Raw genomic sequence first — 18,485 nt, forward strand, 5'->3', positions numbered from 1 at the left:
TTTCCTTCAAATTAAATAAGACATATGATTAGTTAGTTTACCAATAGGTTGAAAAAATCGGCCCTTGAGGGGTTTTAATTTTTTTAATTAAAATACTTTAAAATACTTTTAAAATACTTTTTGATAACTTTCGGAAAGCAGCCATATGAAAATGCGAGTCGCTATCTATAGAACAACTAGTTCGTGGCTTCGTCACGTTTCTTCTGCTTGATAAAACATGGCGGCAGCGGTTAATGGTATGTACATCTCTTGTTTTGTTCTTTTTGATATAATTAATAATATACGGAAAAATGATTGATCAAATGCTTTCTCGTTTGTTGCTTAACGATTAAGAAGACTCTCCGTAACGGTTGCTTTTCCTCATAAGAGTGGTCATTATACATAACCACAAGTCATATTTTTACTCGGTACAATTAACACAGTGTTATTTCTTCTGAAGGTGGTTCTGTTTTACAGGCTGGTTGTTGAACAATCTTTCCGCAAGTTATAGGCACGTGACGTGTCTTAATTTTTGTCCCGTCGGTTTCCTACAAGCGCGAAACTATGCTGCCAGGAAAGGTACAAGAGAAAAGGCGAGGAAGAAGAAAGTCAAACAAGTCATTGAAAAAGTGGGCTTTATCCCACACGCTCAGAGAGCGGCGAAATTGTAAGCGCGTTTTCATATCATATGTATGAAAATATTAATTAATAATAACATTAATATCAATGTTATTCTCTTGCGGTATCAGTCAAGCTAAAAAGAAGAAACGTGATGTAAACGATATTATATTGGACGATAGTAAAAAGTCCGAGGCAATAGATAATGTATGGATTTCTAAATTTCATAAATGGAAAATTCATTCGTTCGAAGAAGCATTGCAGAATCATCGTGAAATGCATCATCCCACTATATATAATTTGCCAAATGCACCTATAAATGCGCTTATAGAATTGGATATGCAGGTGAAAAGAAAAAAAAAAGAAGTGTATGCGAGATGTATAATATGTTTATATACGATTGTGCTAAATATGTTACCTATGTTATCAGGGTGTAAAAAAGACAAAGTTTGTCGAGGCTTTCACACGATTAGTATGTCTACCGCATGGATTCGATCATGGTCAAAACAGAAAAGTATTGGCATTCTGTAAGACTTCCGAAATGGAGGATATTGCGAGAGAAGCTGGAGCTCATGTCGCTGGTGGTAAACAAATAATAAAGCAGATTCAGGTGAGGTAATATATTACTGTTTCTTGAAACGATCGTTCATGCGTTTTTTCGTATGTACCATCAATCATCTAACAAATTTGCAAAGATTACGTTTTTTAGTACATTATCATTATCACTCTGATGGGATTTCTACTATTTTTTTTTTAGAATGGACAATTTTCATTGAAAGAATATGACATTGTTGTATCAGAACCAAGTATGTTACCAGATTTGTTGCTGATTAGGGGACTTATGAGGAAGAAGTTCCCCAGTGTTAAAGGAGGTTAGTAGAAATATGTATATATACTTTGAAATTTTCATCTTTATGATACACTGAAGGCACTTCACTGCATAAATACATTATTAATAGAAAGTAATACATAGAAAGTAATACACATGTAATGTATACAGTAATGGTAGAACGTATATACTTAGCATCTGGAATTCTATCTGGAATTCAAGCGTTCATATAAATGATTGAATCATGTAAAAACTTATCACTTTGTTAATAATACGTGATTAGCAGCATATGAACCATCTAATTTAAAAATGTTATTAGAATTTGAAGTATAAAGTTTTTGCGCAAGATCTCTGAAACCACATCATGCCAATCTTAACTCTCGAAAGCTACACTGAGATCTCAGGGACCCCAACGAAATTTTTGAACTACGTTTGGAACTATTATTTATATCTTTAATGCGTGTTTTTGGTAATAATTTTTCTTTTACAAATTCTGAGATTACCAAAACATTACAAAATACGTTGATTTTTTCGAAACTTATGAGCGAAAAATGGCTGGGATCCTTGAAACCTCAGTGTAGCTTACACATATGCAAAAAATAAGTGTGGCCTGCGAGAGTTAAAATAAACGTTTTACGTTCTTTATTATATGATTTTTGTTCCATTAGGTACTCTGAGTGCCGACATAAAAATGCTCGTAACGAAATTTCTAAACGGCATAAAATATACGGCAAAGCCGCATGAAATGCTAAAGTCTTACGGAACCATCGATATTGCATTTGGAACGGTAAGTTTTGATGGTATTTATATAAATTTTTTGTATTGTTAAGTAGATATTGATACAAATTATACATTTTATAGACGGTTTGAAAAAAAAAAAAATTACCGATTAATTTATTATATTATAGATCGATATGGACACGAAACAATTAGAGGAGAATTTTGCTGCCATTATTCAAGACGTTGATGCTGCAAAGCCACGTCGACCGGGACCTTTTATCACAAGGTAACGTTCAAAATCATTCACATGAAAATGATCATGGTTCTTATATACGCAAATAAATAATTATGATTATACTTTAACAGAACTCGTGTTACATGTTTGCCATCGCCAGAAATGCTTAAAGTTGATTTTGAACAGTATCTGCCTAAAGATAGCACGGATAGCACACTCGAAGCAGAAGAAGAAGAAGACGAAAAGCCAAATGCCGTTATTGCGTCTCATTAATTTTATCCATAGGGTTATCAATAAAATGATACCTATAGTTAAATATGTACATTGTAATAATGCCTATTGATAGCAAGAACCTGTGTTTTCCTCCCATTGCAGCTAACGAGGTTTAACAGTTTACATATATATCCTGCTTCTAAAAAACTAAGCTTGTAAATTTTTTCAGAAGTTAAGCTTTAGTTAACTAACTAAAAAAATGCTTTAAATATTGATAAAATTATTGATAAAATTGCTGAATTACATATCGCAGCAGTGAACGGATGAGCGGCTGTATTTTGCATCTTAAAATTTATAATTATTACGGTTTTACACAAGGTATTGGAATGTAATTGTAGCTGCATATAGTTTGACCGTAATAATCCTTCATCGAAAAGCGTATAATTATGCGGGACGTAATCTCGTTAACGCAGATAGAACATGATGACTATGGTCTACCGCTTGTGCGTTAATAAGCCACGTTACAAGCATACGGAGGGAGACAGAGGCGGCTTTAGAGTTAACGGTGCCCTAGGCAACGTATTTACTACTAATGAATACCGCGAGGTTCTACTTCATTGAGCGAGCCATTGTACGCACAAAGGCTTCGGTGATAAAGCGCTTACAGATATTTGACTTCTATATGCCAGGCCTGATGAAATCTTACAGCCTTCTCATGGTCTAATACGAAACCCTTGCGCACGCAAAAGCCTTTGCAAACACGAGGCCTTTGTAAATTGTTAATTGCAGCTCAAGGTAGAGGCCGCGCTTTTTTACGATGTCCCGGATGCGTTTCGCAGCGAAAGTTTCTAAAGTTTCTATATTAGATATGAACTTTCTAATTGTAAGCGAAATTTTAATGCAGAATGCTTGCACATGCATTTTCAACGAAGCTATTTTAATTTAAGTTTTTGCGCTTAAATTTTTTTTTACGATTTAGGGTTGAGATTTTCGCAGGCATGGTGATCTTATAGACGCGATAAGTATTTATCACGATCGCAAATAATTGAGCAAGATATTTTACGGAAATGTTGTCTTTGACTATTCAACGAACGATTTATTTATATAACTGCGTCTTATTGGCTTTTTCGCGCGTTAACATTTGCGAGAACCTGAACGTGGGAGGTCCTCGCAGCGAGGATCTCGACGAAAGCGTTTACGAAGATACACACGATTGCGATCGTTAAGTACAGTCGTACGCGATGATGCACTTTCACACGCGCGGTCACCCAGTTCGCCCGACGGCACAGCCGTCTCTGCGGGAAACGCGCGTATACGTGCGGCGTGCGAGGAGCGAAGGAGGACGAAGAAGGAGAGAAGTAGAAGGAGCGGCGAAGGCAAGTGAAGCAAAGGAAATGAGAATGGAGAACACGGTGAGCGGCGACCGGTGGTGGTGCGGCAGCGAGCGAATCGGTGGAGGGGCAACGGCTCACCTACCTGCCGGTCGCGGGCTCAGTCGGTGTCCGCCAGGTTGAAAATCCGTCCGTCGCTTCTCTTGCCCTTCTTCGACTGGCGTGAATCGTACGCGCGAGCCGGCCACGCGTTCCCGTGCCGTTTTTTCCTCCGAAGAAGAACCAAACGCGTCGCCGGAAACGCGGCTTCTTTCTGCCCGGCCGGGGTGGCGTTTCCTCCCCCTATTGACCCACTGATCGATCTCGGGATCGATGCTGACGATCGCGCGGGAATCCCTCGGATAGTATCCCACGGATTGTACCGGAGATTCGGAAAGCCGGAAAATTTTACAGGCGAACCAGAAGGCCCCCGTGTCTTGTGTGTGGAAAAGTGGAGGAGGCGGATGCACGCGCGCGCTTGCGGCACGCATCTCTCTGTGTGTATGTGTTTACGTATATGTGATTCGTGTTGACTGTGTAGGGTGCAACGACGCGACGAGAGAAAGATAGAGAGAGATAGAAAGAGAGAACGAGAGAGAGAGAAAGAAAAAAAAAAGAAAAAAGAGAAAGAGAGACAACGATTTCGAGTTTCGTTCTCGACGCCAGCCGCTCCGATTGTCACCTTCGTAGACATGCCCCTGCTGAACGGCCAACAACTGCGACATTAGATGACATATAGGCGCACACGTGCACGTCATGGTAAGTTTGCACAGACCGCCTCCGGTTCGGAGCACGCGCCTTGCAAAATCAAATCCGACGACTCTCAGAAGTTGTTCCCCCGAAGAGTCTCGCAGGGAGTGGATGCAACAGCAGTCTAAAGTCGGCCAACGTCTATTTAATACCACATACCGCTACTATCGCTCTGATTTTTGCTAACATTTAAATTATTCAATCGTACTTGAACTCTACTCTTATACTCTCCAGCTTATACTCTTTACATTATATTTGCTTATATTTTTATTATAATTATTTTTGAAATTTTGAATTAATTCCAAGATATAGTATTTCTTCTCGAGTTACGTCGTTGTTGCAGCCAACTCCTCGACTATTATTTAAGATTATCTCTTTTTGCTAAATCTAATCGGAGTAATTGAAGCAGCAAGGCGAGACGTCGCGATCTTTCTCGGCGATACAAACAATACGCGCTGCATTTCATACAGTTTTTATCAAATAAATCCACTTTTATCTTACGTTTATTTTTCGAGCAATGGAAAGTATGCGAGGAAGTGAATCCTTACGCATTAAAATTATATGCGCGCGGCCGCTCTCACGTGCACGGAGTTTAAAGGGCATCTTAATAAAGGTCGACGCGCGTGTGAGGAGGTATACGGGGCTTGGGTAGGCCTAAGCGGGCTTTGATATCTTCATTTCGCGTATGCGAGTCTGCAAGAGAGGAAGCTCGCAAGGTGAATACGGACGTCGGATTGGTATGCGGTGCCCGTAATTTGCAGCCACGAGAGTGTCGTTATTATGGCATGCACGCGAACGCGCGTTTCGCGCGTGGCACCTCCGGCATTTTCCAAGACCCTTCGCCGTCTCTTCTGCCGAAATTTCATGCAATATAAGCGCGGACTACCCTTCTCTTTAATTCGCATAATATGTAATCCTGAAATAAGATTACATAAACGAAGAAAACACGTTTGAATAATTTTATATAGTTCAACCGAGAAAAAAAGTTGAAATAAAAAGTTGAAATTTTTATAAGATTTTAGATTGTTGTATATACGAGTATATGAGTCTTGATTTGACACTTATTTTTTTTGTAGTAATATGTAGTAAAAGTAAACGACATTTGCGACGGTTTCGATGATGAGAAAGCACTTATATAAGCGTCGCCGTTGATAAGTCATCCAGAAAGCATCTGTCTTTGCCACAATGTGGCGATTACTAATCGTGACCGACAAATATGACCGTACAAATTGAGAGTACAATTTGTCCATTCAGGCATAGTGGTACGCGTTAGCAAGCATTTCGAGAACGGTTTACTTTAGCCGGCTGTTTTACGCGAGAGAGATCGTTGCAGCTGAGACATCGAACCGGTACACTTAGCGCACTTGCGACCATTATGTTTCTCGCATCTTTTATTTATAGGATGACTTTTTTCTGCATCGTTTCTCCGCGCAAAAAATTTCTGCGCCGCGAAGGATTAATTCTGCTCTTGCGCGCGGATAGATCGCGGACTAACGCGTCCGCATTATGCAAACGGCGCGCGTGAGTTGCGTGTCTGGATTTATTTTATCACGACGCGCGATCCACGGTGGATCGTTGCGTGTTGCTTATCGCCCGAGTCACGATCCAAATTCATAAGCAGTCGTCTGCAATTTACTCTCAATAAGTACACGTCGTACGTCGCGCGGATCCTCACTTCCACCTCGATGATATCTTGACCTTGTTAATTTATATGTATGAAGATTCAATTTGCAACAAACGCATTCGGATCTTCCCTGGCTCTTCTCTAGTCAGGTAGATTATTTCTCACTTCCGGAGGACACCGCTCGAAAGACGATCGTCTGGCAAACCGCAGAAATTCTCGAGGCGCACTAATATTGCTATTAATATTGCAAATATCTTTAAAAATTTGTCAGCCGGAGATATCGTCGATTACAATACCGAGCACGATATTTGAGAGTATTTGTCTTCCTTTTCCCGATACCTTTCGTACTTCTCTTAACGCAGGAACGGGCGCTTGGGTGTTTTCTTACACCCCCAGTATCGAAGAAATGAAGTTCGCGTCACGGTAATTTTAATGTGTTTCTTTCATTTTAAATATTTTTTGGTTTCTCCTTACTTTTTTCAGAAAATGTTGAGTAAACTTATATACATATTGTTCTCAACTATAAATAAAATTATAGAAGAATAAAAAATATGTATAATTAATAACGATGACTTTTAATTGGGGTGTAAAAATCACCCAGGTAACCATTTATTTAAAAAAAAAGCGCCCGTTCCCGGGGTTCATTAACTATCGAAACCTTGACTGTCACTCGCCAATATTTTTGACGCACTACCATCTCACGAAACGGCACGTCGTGAAGTCACGCGAGGCAAGAGATCTCGCTGTACATTGCAAGGTCTAAGTACCAATAATTTCTTAACTATGTCACGATACGATGTCCTTTCGCGAAGTAAACCCGAGGTCGAAAAATCGGATAATATCCGCTGACAGTGAAAGGTAGCTCGAACGGTGGAAGCGTGTCTGGCGAAGACGCGATTTTGCTAATTAGCCGGGCTTTATTTATGAAATGTTAACTCAATGCGTGTATACGGCTCACGAGATATCACATATGTTTTCTGAATCAAACATTGAGACCGAGTCACGAGATTTCTCGTATTTGCATTTTGTTATAATTCCATACTGACAGCTCGGTGAATTTAAAATATAGTCATATCTGATTGTTACGTTGTCGGGGTAGGAAATACCTTGCAACAGGAATTCTGAGATAAGTTGTGAATAGAATGTGAATAGAAAGTTGCTTGCATGCGTCTGAGTTTCTCAGAGCTCCGAAAAATGTGCATGCTTTGGCACAATGCGTTAAGATGTACGCGTAGAACGCAATTTAGAAGAACGCGAAAGAAATAGCTTCGACTTGCTATTGCAGTATTGTACATAAAAAAAAAGAAGTATTAAATCAAAATTTATATACTCGTATATATCTACGCAACAATCTATAATTTTGAAATAAGATTATATTGCATTGAATGAAAAACACTTGCTTGAATGAAATTATTTATATAGTTAAATCAAGTTTTATATAGTTCAACCAAGAAAAAAAGATTGAAATTTTTATAAGAAAATTATAGATTGTTGCGTACCTATACGAGTATATAAGTTTTGATTTGACACTTTTTTTCTGTATATGATGAGCAATTGGTCATACTATTTGGGGAAAAAAAAATACATTCCAAGAAAGCATATTCTGTTAGCTTTATCGCACTAATTCAATATCAGCAACTCCCTCTAAGCAAATATATAATAGACGTATAACGAATTAATTGTTAGTTTTCAATCAGGATCAGCCAGAATCCAGAAAGCGTTTTTTTATTTCGGATATCTCTCACTTACTTCAAAATATAATGATTGTCATTTTTATTTAATTATTTTCGAGACAAGTTTTACTCGATATATCGTCTTATTGCATTCATAATTTCTCAAACGAAATACTCGGTCCTGAAATAAGCGCGCAGCCGCGTCTATAAGAGAGAAATACCGGTTATAAGTATGATTTAAGTCTACATCGTTCTCTCGGCGCTTCGTATCTCGCTCGAGACGCTTTTATCCGCGGTATGAATCTCTCTCGGAAATGCTGTTCGCGGCGTTGTCACGCATTTCTTAGCGGCGATCTTAATAGATCGCGGGGTATATCGACGGGCGAACAGATCGATTCCGGATCATTATTCTGTCGGGACGACGCACGGGACCGTTTTATTAACACACGCAGCGAAATTACGGTTTCGCGTTATACGCGCGCGTGTCTATGCCGCGGACCAGTCATGCATGCCAGATTGCCGCAAAACCTGGCTGCAGAAGCGAATGTTAATCATAGCCCCGCGGGGGGGGGGGGCAGGGGGGAGGGAGCTGATACATGTCTCCGTAACGCCGTCGTTATCCTCTCTCTCTATCTCTCGTTCGTCCCCTTGTTGTCGATCGACACACTCGCGGTTCGTATACCCTAATTGCATCTTGCGGCGTGCTCGCGACGCTGACACACGATCCGCGACGGGGCACGGAACCGTATCTCTTGTTGTTTCGTTTCCACGCTTGTTCGCCGGAAAATTGCAAATCGGCGCATTTTCGTGGGAGAGCGTGCGGACGACGGGCTCGCGCGCGAAACCGCCGCGATTTTCCCTTCCGCGTGAACTTATCGCGACCTTTTCGCGATAAGGTCGTGGGATCGGGTACAACCCAGCGACCACGCTAATGTACGCCGTTTCTAATGCATTCTGATATGTGTGCACCAGGAAACTCCGGGCGGGACAGATACGCCTCGATGTAATCCGATCGCGCAATCGTGGCCCCGCTTGTCAGCCGCAAGTCCGTCTGTCTCCCTGGCGCGGACTTTTTTCTCTCCTTTCCCGAGATCGAACGCCGCAATCCGCAATCCTTCGGCCGCGCGTTCGCTCGAGGAGTTACGCGATCGGTCCAGTTTCACGACGGCACGAAAAACACCGAAAACCTTTTACCCCCCCTGGCAAATCGTTTCGCACGGTTTGTTAAATGGGTACTCCGATAAAGTATCGTGTATACCCGCGTTTTTCAATCGCGCGTCGATACCAAGCAGCACTATCGTTATTGTGGCGGCTATTTTTAATGGATCAGTTTGCCGCTGCAAGAACATTTTAACGATAGATTAGAAGAGGAAAAAAAACGCCGGACCACGAAGAACGATGATTATACGATGCTGAGACGGTCATAATTCTAGATCGGTAAACGAGATTTATATGCACAGGCGTACATCTGGAATTATAATTTTCCAATTAATTTTGATAAAATTTGAAATTTAATCGTCAAGATGTAGAAATTGTTGAAAGTGGGGAAATGGAAACAGATTAATTTTAAGATCTTCCAAGAATTTAATCCCAAAGAAAAGAGTTTATATTTACATATCGGAAAATGTTTCCGAAATCCCTTCATTGGATTAACGACGCCTTTTGGCACAGCGGTTGAGAGGCGCAAGAATATCTTTATTGTTACAAAACAGAGGAACAACTCAAGTGGTGGTAGCGATAATTATTAGCGATTCGTTGCAAAATGCCAACGTGACATTCACGCGAAGGAAAGTCTGAATGTATACGAGCGGAGACGCGAGACAGCGGGAGGGGCCAGGGGAGAAGCAGGTATATCAGCTAAGGAAAAATGACGGATACGAAGCGGTTATGTGCCAGGTCGACCGGTTCTTCTTGTTACTCACTTCCTTCGCGAGACATATACTGGGTGACGATGACAACGCGCTCGCCCGCTGCATTAAGCGCGCACTGAACTGCATCTTTGCTGCTGGAGAAGCGATGCTCGTTTTAACGCGAAGCTATACGTCGATCATATCAGAAGTCGTAGTCGTCGTAGTCAAGTATCAGCGGAATTAAGAGAGATTTCTCTCGATTAGATAACAAGAAAGAAAAAAAAAACAGTAATCGACAACCTAGCTTTTACGTAATTAATATTAATGACCATGCAATTAATTAACAAACGAGAAAAATTCAAGCTCTCTTTCCGCATAATTTGTCACAGTATCTAATTTGTTGATTCGGTATAATTGACAACGTTGAATTAAATTAAAATCTGAAATCGTAAATGTTGATATATGTATACGTATATTGCTGTATAATTATAGATGCATTTCAAATATGAGTAGCTAAGAAGATTCCTTAGGACCTTAGGGACTAGTTTTTCGAGTCAGTTAATTGCTCGTTCAAATTCAGACGGGATCGAGTGTATTAATCTTGACATATTTAATCAATTATTATTAGTATTACTATTCGTCTGCAAATCAGCGATGCCACAAGGATCACACCGTGCCTAGTCAGCCTATCCCCATTTTTAATTACAAAACATTAATTATAAAAATATTTTCTAGAGTCTATAATATCTATTGCCGAGTCTATCCATTTCGAGGCAATATTATAGATTATAATATATTAGTTTATTTGTAACATACTTTTATACTCTCAATCTTTAATGTTTAAATTTTTTTCTATAATAACTGTAGGAAATAATAATATATTTAATTAAAATATTTCAGATTAAGTCTAATACAGAATACTTTACCGCTACATTAATTATTATTTTAAATAAAAATTTTAATGTAATGTCTAATAATTGTTAGAAAAAGACTCTTCGTAACTCTTTTATAATAACTCATTTCTCGTACATACATTTTATTTACGTTTGTACGTTTGTAATATTTATAAACCCATTGCCTCGACATTGAAATAAAAAAATCACTCACCGGCCGATGCGCAACAGCGGAGTTGTAAGTCGTAACCCTGCGTTGATCTGTAACATATAGAAATATTTTTACATTAAAGCAGCGTCCAAGAGAATCGATACTTGAAGTAAATAATTATCGCGCCCGTTAAATTTTTAAAACGTTACTTCAACACATATCAGATTTTAAAATACTAATGCAAGAAACGATCGCGGCTGCATACTTTTGCATTAATTCGTTCGCATAATTAATCCGCGAAAAATCGTGCAAGTAATATTACAATCGTGCGAATAAAAGAGACGTAACGTTCGCGACGTAATGGTTATTCTACATAGAAGTCGTGGTCGTGAGTTGTAAGAAATTGACCAATCACAGATTGAATATTCTCCTCAACTTCGAACGTGATTGGTCAATTTCTTACAACTCACGACTACGACTTCTATGTAGAATAACCTTAATATCGTTTCTCACATATGCCGGAGATCGAAATTGCGAAATTGCGTTGGAGTTAAACCTCGAAAGTGGCGGAACTCACCACAGGACAGTAAAATAATAAACAATTAAAAATTACTCACCTCACGCGGTTGCTCCGCCGTTGCCCGATGCCTCCCAGGTCTCCTCCTCCTCTTTTCGGTCCTCCTTCGATGTCTCGCATCTTTGTCGGCGCAATCACTCACGACGCGGACATTCACGAGTAAAAAATCGACGATATTGTCGCTCATGATCGCGCGACACTTTCGACGCTTTGCACGGCACTCCCGGTATTAATCTCGCGACGCGGCGCGTACTTAATTACACGGCGACGGAAGAATTATATCGGAGAAGCTACAAGTTATACGATCAATTCGACGCCCGTGACGCTTGACGTCCCGCAGGTAGACGCAAATAATCGCGGTGAGAATTTCGTAAATCGCGCGACCAACTTCACTCGTCACTTTCGCCAGGAGCAATCGTCGCGAGGACGCTATACGCTTGCTGCTTGTCAGGCGATTTTGGATAACTGCAATCAAATCATCCGATTTATGAACACTGTATACCTATCTATTTCTCACGATCGTCAAATATTAAAAGCCGATTAAACGTGCGTACGACATTAACAGAGACTGCGATCGCCAATCAAACACGACGCGGCGTTACTCGATATTCTTCCGCTCAGTTTCCGCTCGATCGTGTCTTTCATCCGAAAACGACGGCAACTTCATTCGAAAGCCACACGCGACACGACGCGAGCCGAGTTGACGGTTGATCGAGAGACCGATCATTCGAAAGAATGTAATATGTAATCGAATGCGATATACCTCGGTAACCGTGTAAATTCCGCGAAGCAGTTAAATGAATATTCGTAATTCGATACGTCACAGTTTTTCGTATTCTCAACCGCCGCGCCGCGCCGCGTCGCGTGCCGGACTCGGAGTTCGCGGCGACACGAGTAGTGGGGATGGAGTGGGGGTAGGATGACTGGCTCACTAGCGCGGCGCGCGCGGTCGGTGTGCGCTCAGTCGGTCTTCCCCCCGCTGATCGTGTTACCGCGACGCCGGCGACGCCCGCGACTCCGTTTCGACGTCCGTTGCTCTCGGACACGCTCTTACCGACCGTGCTCTCGGATCGCGTCGCGTCGCGGAGTGACACGCGAATCGCCGGCTCCGACTGTTCAGATTTACGAAAAACTGTGATATCTGGAATGTTCATTTCCGAGTGCTTCGCGGAATTTATACGGACACCGAGGCATGTCGCATTCGATCACATTCTTTCGGGTGATCGGTCTCGCTGTTCTCAACCGTCAACTTTTGACTCGCGTCTCGCGTTTCGCGTCGTGTCGGGCGGCTTTAGAAGCCATGTGAAGTTGGCAGTTGCGTTTTCGGAGCGGAAAGATACCCTGAATGTCGAGTGACACCGCGCCGTGTTTAATTAGCGATTGCAGTCTCTGTTAACGTCGTACGTTTAACCTCGTATCGTGTTTCGATATTGACGATCGTGAGGGATGGAGAGACAAGTGTTCATACAATCGCGGTGATTTAATTGCAGTTAACCGCAAAATCGCCTTGTCACACACAGCAAGTGCGTAGCGTTCTCGCGACGGTTGCTCCTGGCGAGTGAAGTTGGCCGCGCGATTCGCGAAATTCTCTCCGCCATGTTGGCGTCTACCCGCGAGACGAGCGGGCGTCGAGCAGATCGTATTAGTTTCGCTCGCAGCTTCTTCGATGCTAATTCTTTCGTCGCCGTGTAATTAAGTATACGCGCCGCGTCGCGAGATTAATACCGGGAGTGCCGTGCAAGCGTCGAAAGTGTCGCGCGATCGTAAGCGACGATATCGTCGATTTTCGCTCGACGACTGAGTCGCGTCGCGCCGTGAGTGAGTGACGCCGACAGAGATGCTGACCGGAACGCGACATCGGAGGAGGACCGATAAGAGGAGGAGGAGGCCTGGGAGGCATCGGGCGACGGCGGAGCGACCGTGAGGTAATTGTTATATTTTGTTATTATTCCGCTGTCCTGTGGCGGATTCCCCGGCCACTTTCGAGGTTTAATTCCGGCGCAATTTCGCAATTTCGGAGTTCGATCTCCGACATACCTATGTGAGAAAAGATATTACGTCGCGAACGTTACGTCTCTCTTATTCGCACGGTCGTAATATTGCTTGCGTGATTTTTCGCGGATCAATTATGCGGACGAGTCAACGGAGAAAATATGCAGTCGCGATCGTTACTTATTTTAAGTCAGATATCTGTTGAAGTAAAATATTTATTTTTTTGAATTTAACGGGCGCGATATATAATAATTATTTACTTCAAGTATGCCGATCTTGGATCGCTGCTTTAATGTAAAATATTTCTACGTTACAGATCAACGCAGGATTGCAACTTACAACTCCGCTGTTGCGCATCGGCCGGTGAGTGATTTTTTTTATATCAATATTATTAAAAAATAATATAAATTTTTATTTTGACAGGATTTATAAAACATAATAATATTTTTTCTATTCTTTCTTTCGTTATTAAATTACGAAACATTACTTTACTCGATAAAAAGTATAGGGAAACTCTTCACTTCGACGTGCACGTGCGCGATAATTTCGCGTCTGGAAAGAAAGTGCAATACAACAGTTTAGAAAGCAAACAGGTAAACGTGAGCTACCCAGGGGGCACAAGAAAGTTGACCGTACTTCCCCTTTCCTATTATTCGCATCTTCGCGTATGGTGAAAATCGTTTGATGACAGGATCGTGATAGCTACTCGCGTGCCACTCGATCGATGTGCCAATGTGCCATGCCATGCCGGCGCGGTTTTCCGTGCAAGAAATCATTTCCTACCGATACCACAAAGATTTCCGGAACAACCTCGATCTTTCTACAAAACACCGCATGATAGGCGTTTCAATAGCTATTGCGTGACGAGATCCCCTTTTTACAAAACTTTTTGTTGTAATCGAAACTAATTTCCTGCAATTGTACAAACATAGACTTATCCAAGACATTTCTGTGTACCTCGGAATATCTTCCAATCAAATGGAATATAGACGCGAAGTCCAAGTATATATATCGAGCAATTAATTTGTAAAGATATATCGCGCAGATATAGAGATTTGCATGAATCGTCGATGACAACAGGTGCGCGATATTCATTCCCGACGGATTATCAAATATTCAGCGACGCGTCGCTTCTCTCCCCGAACAGACGGCATCCTAATTTATACCTCATTTGCCCGTGTACCTGTCGCACGGGGTGGGGGGAGGGGGAGAGTTGTACGTCGCGGCCAGCTGCGTAAACCTGAACAGCAGGTAGGTGCAAAGGTCAAACTTAGCGTCGAAACGCCGTCGTCGACGAGCGCAACGGCGCGCAATGGACGGGGAGGGTACACGTGTGGCGGTGCTAAGTTACGAGAAACTAGTCGTAAATCGAGGTGAGCTCCGAAGTGCCTTCACCGCCGTGGGCGCCGATATAACGGTGACGGTCAGGTCGCCTGTGGCCTCCTTTTTGCGCGACCGTCCGTTCGTTCGTCTGCCGTGCCTCGTTCGGCGTTCCACCATCGACTTCGGCGATTCGCGTAACTGTACATTCGTTCACGTTAGCCCACCCCCCTCCCCCTAACCGTCATTGACCTGAGAAAGGCGTACGAAAGGCCCGTACGAATACCCGGTGTGCAATATATTATATGCATAAATCCAAAATCGCGGGTTTAGAAGGGACTTAAGGCTCTCCTTTCACTTCCTATCTGCTGGAGTTAAGCGCCAGATGGAGATCACCGTTCACGTGGAAGGGCACGATTATAAAAGAGTTACGAATAGTCTTTTTCCAACAATTATTAGACATCAATCAAAGACGTTATATCAAAATTTTTGTTTAAAATGATAATTAATGTATAGTGGTAAAGAGAGTGTTCTGTATTACTGCAGGGCTGCGGTCCACTTGACGCTACAAATGCTTCGAAGCATTCCTCTTCTCTTTTCTTTCAATGAAAAAAGAAGGAGAAGAAGAAGCTCCAAAGCATTTGTAGCGCAAACATTGCAGGTTACGTAAGTATAGCGTTAGATAAGTGTTAAATAATCTTCGTCGTCGGGTCTCCGTGCGCGGATCCTTCATTATCAACGGTACTCGGTCTCGGTTATGAAATTCGCTATCCGTATCGAATGACTGAACTTTGACAGGCGCAAATAATCCACTCGTCTCGCTAATGACAATGCGATGATGAAACTGCGATTCGTTAATTGCACAGAAGCCATCGAAACCGGGCAATCGAAACTTCGCCGACTCCGACGGGATAATGAGCACACATCGAGCATTAGTTTATATCGATATTCCGCGGATCTGTGTACCTCGAGTACTTGCGAACGAGCACGTCGTATCTTTTTCTTCTCGCGACGCCGCGCCGTAGTTTTAAAAAATTCATTAATGAGCTTCAACGCCATGTGAAGAATTAACGCGCCTAACGAGATAGAGATCCGCTCTAACGAAACTATCCTTCCCTCGGCGCGTATAGGATGTGCGTAATCGTATAACAAAGGGCGAATTCTCATGGCGGTTACAGCACGAGTGCTTAGAGCACACGGTCTTTTTTTTCCCATGTGTCAAACGACGCGTCTTCGCGTGTAAGAAAACGCTGCCAGCAAAACGCAGACGCAGCGTTGTGACGAATGCATTTTTTTTTTGCTTCCCGGTAACTTTAATATCATCATTGATGTGTGACACGTGTGACAGTATAGCAAGAAATAGCAAGAACAGATTTTTGAGCTGTCTAAATCGCTGAAAGATGCATAGAATAAAATATCATTCCGTTCCATGAAATATTTGAACGAATTATGATATATATATTTACTAATTTAATTGATGTTTGAACGATGGTTTCTAATGGATGCAATGATTTTGTGTCCGATTTTATAGATGTTAAATCAAAAGAAGAGAAAGTGACAACATCTATAAAATCAGATTCAAAATCTGCATTTATTAGAAGGGAAAGAATTTTATTATATATACATATATGTATAATAAAAAGCACAATATACATGTATATTATATATGTTACGCTTTTTATTTGCAATAAATTAATGAATTAATCCTTCGCAAAATGAAATCTATTACTTTCCTGGGGGTAATCGGGTATGTCGAAAGCGTAAAGATCTCGCGATGCTCGCGTTCTCCTGAATCAGGTTCGGAGTCATTGTGGTCAATTTCCTCCAAGGTGTGCGTCAGAGGGCGGATGCAAAAACAGGCGGGGATTCTCCTTCGTATACGCGTCACCGTTGTGCAATACTCGAGCGCGAGATACTGGTCCCGCTTTCAAAGAATCGTAATTACACGCTCCTCACTCGCTCGCTTTCCTGGGAAATGATTCAAGAACGCGCCATTGATCGACGCGATTACCACGCTCCTCGAAATTCCTATACGAGACGGCTAGAAACCGGCATACGCGATTCGTGTATCGGCTTTAAAGATTTCTCTTTGACGGCACGGCCGATCGGCGGGTATATCGTGAACGGGTATCTAAGAGCGGTCTCTAAGTAGGCAGTGATAGAACCAGCCCGAGAGCGAGAGGCTGCATGGTCTCATTTACTTCTCGCGCCGATATTGTCCGTAACATTACGTATCATTTTCTCGTTAGCGTTAATTGGGCAATCATGAAAGTGATAAGTTCACGCGAGCTAAAAACTAATAATGTTCATGTGTTTTTCTGATAATGTCTCCTTTCTCTCATACATACATTTTAGTTTGAGTTTGTAATTTAATTTTTACAAATCAAGGCTCAGAAATAGATTCTAGAGCCCAGAAAATAGTTTTATTGGACCGCAGCTTTAATTCCATGAAATATCTGAATTTAAAAAGTAATGTTTCAAGTAAAGTAATGTTTCGTAATTTAATAACGAAAGAAAGAATAGAAAAAATATTATTATGTTTTATAAATCCTGTGTCAAAATAAAAATTTATATTATTTTTTAATAATATTTTTCGATATTCTTGGCCAAAGTTCTTTTATTACGTCCAATGACAAGAATTTAATTGGCGCTTTCGTTGGTTTCTTCTTATCTTTTTCACGCGCGAGTAATATCATCTTTGTAAGCCTAAAGACCATTCTTGCCACTCTCTTACCTCATCTACCGAGTTCGTGCGCGTGTATAGTTTCTATGTACGCGATTAATATGCATAGGTGCATGTAGGAAGAAGGAAGTCGGTAGTGTCGGTACACGGTAACGCTAATGCATTCCACGATTGCTAAATATCTTTCGAATTAAATTTGCGCGAGTTATTTTCGCCTATTATCATCATCGAATCTAATAGTCACTTTAACTGCGTGATACCGCGATTCCCACTGAGAAAAGCACCGGAATGTCACGCGTAATTGAAAATAATGATCAATAATCTTTCGTGAAATTTAGAAATGTCTAAATTTGTGTCAATATATTTCGAATACTTTACTCTCAATTTTAAATCTCATTTTTAAAGGAAATTATATCTCTTCCGTGTGATCTTTTACACATTTTAACATTAGACTCTCTTTCTATTTTGTATTTATATTAAAACATGAACTATGTAAATTAAATTAAACGCCATAATTACGCAATCTTAGAAAAAAATCTTTTAAATTACGCAATTTCTCGTTCTTAATTTTTTGATTTCCACATGCGTTTTATTCTAAATTTTATAAACATTTATGTAATATTTTAAAATAATCGACTGGTTTACCATACTATATATAAGTCTACTATATATTTGCTTGTGAAAATTAGGAAGGTAAAAAATGAAGAATTGCAGTCGCATTTAAAAGATCGATTATAGCACTTTGCCTCTTATACGTAACATCCATCTCTCAATTTTACTTTAATTTTTTGATTTCATATATATATTTGTGAATGATTCGATTGTCCTTCTCATGTTGCTCGCACCCTTGGAACGCAGCTTCTTCGCGTAGCGAGAAAAACGTGCACTCGCCGCTCAAATGTCACGGCATTACCGTGACCGCGAAAGTCGCGAGGACCACCTACACGCCGTGGGGATCCGGCTCTAGGAAGTTCTTCGGGTATCAACACGGAAAACGTGACGACATCC

The 18,485-nt window shown here is 41.3% G+C and overlaps 2 protein-coding genes across 3 annotated transcripts in view; both read left to right on the forward strand.

Moving 5' to 3' along the window:
* Positions 1-169: 169 nt before the first annotated feature.
* On the forward strand, positions 170-2,714 carry Mrpl1 (mitochondrial ribosomal protein L1). Its single transcript, XM_071779963.1, has 8 exons — positions 170-236; positions 457-646; positions 729-942; positions 1,028-1,207; positions 1,355-1,469; positions 2,095-2,213; positions 2,335-2,432; positions 2,513-2,714. Exons 1-8 carry the CDS (start codon positions 218-220, stop codon positions 2,652-2,654), a joined length of 1,077 nt encoding a protein of 358 aa, XP_071636064.1. The 5' UTR covers positions 170-217; the 3' UTR covers positions 2,655-2,714.
* Positions 2,715-2,864: 150 nt separating this feature from the next.
* Cad99c (cadherin 99C) overlaps positions 2,865-18,485 on the forward strand; it is a 110,483-nt gene continuing 94,862 nt past the window's right edge. Inside the window, exons 1-2 of one of the 2 annotated variants that reach the window (XM_071779957.1) lie at positions 2,865-4,723; positions 13,791-13,837. In XM_071779957.1, coding sequence (XP_071636058.1) covers positions 4,693-4,723; positions 13,791-13,837 — 78 coding nt within the window. In that variant the 5' untranslated portion in view covers positions 2,865-4,692. The remainder of the gene's footprint in view (positions 4,724-13,790; positions 13,838-18,485) is intronic. The other variant, XM_071779958.1, reaches the window with a different exon arrangement.

Source organism: Temnothorax longispinosus, chromosome 5, assembly GCF_030848805.1.
Source record: "Temnothorax longispinosus isolate EJ_2023e chromosome 5, Tlon_JGU_v1, whole genome shotgun sequence".
Classification (NCBI taxonomy): domain Eukaryota; kingdom Metazoa; phylum Arthropoda; class Insecta; order Hymenoptera; family Formicidae; genus Temnothorax; species Temnothorax longispinosus.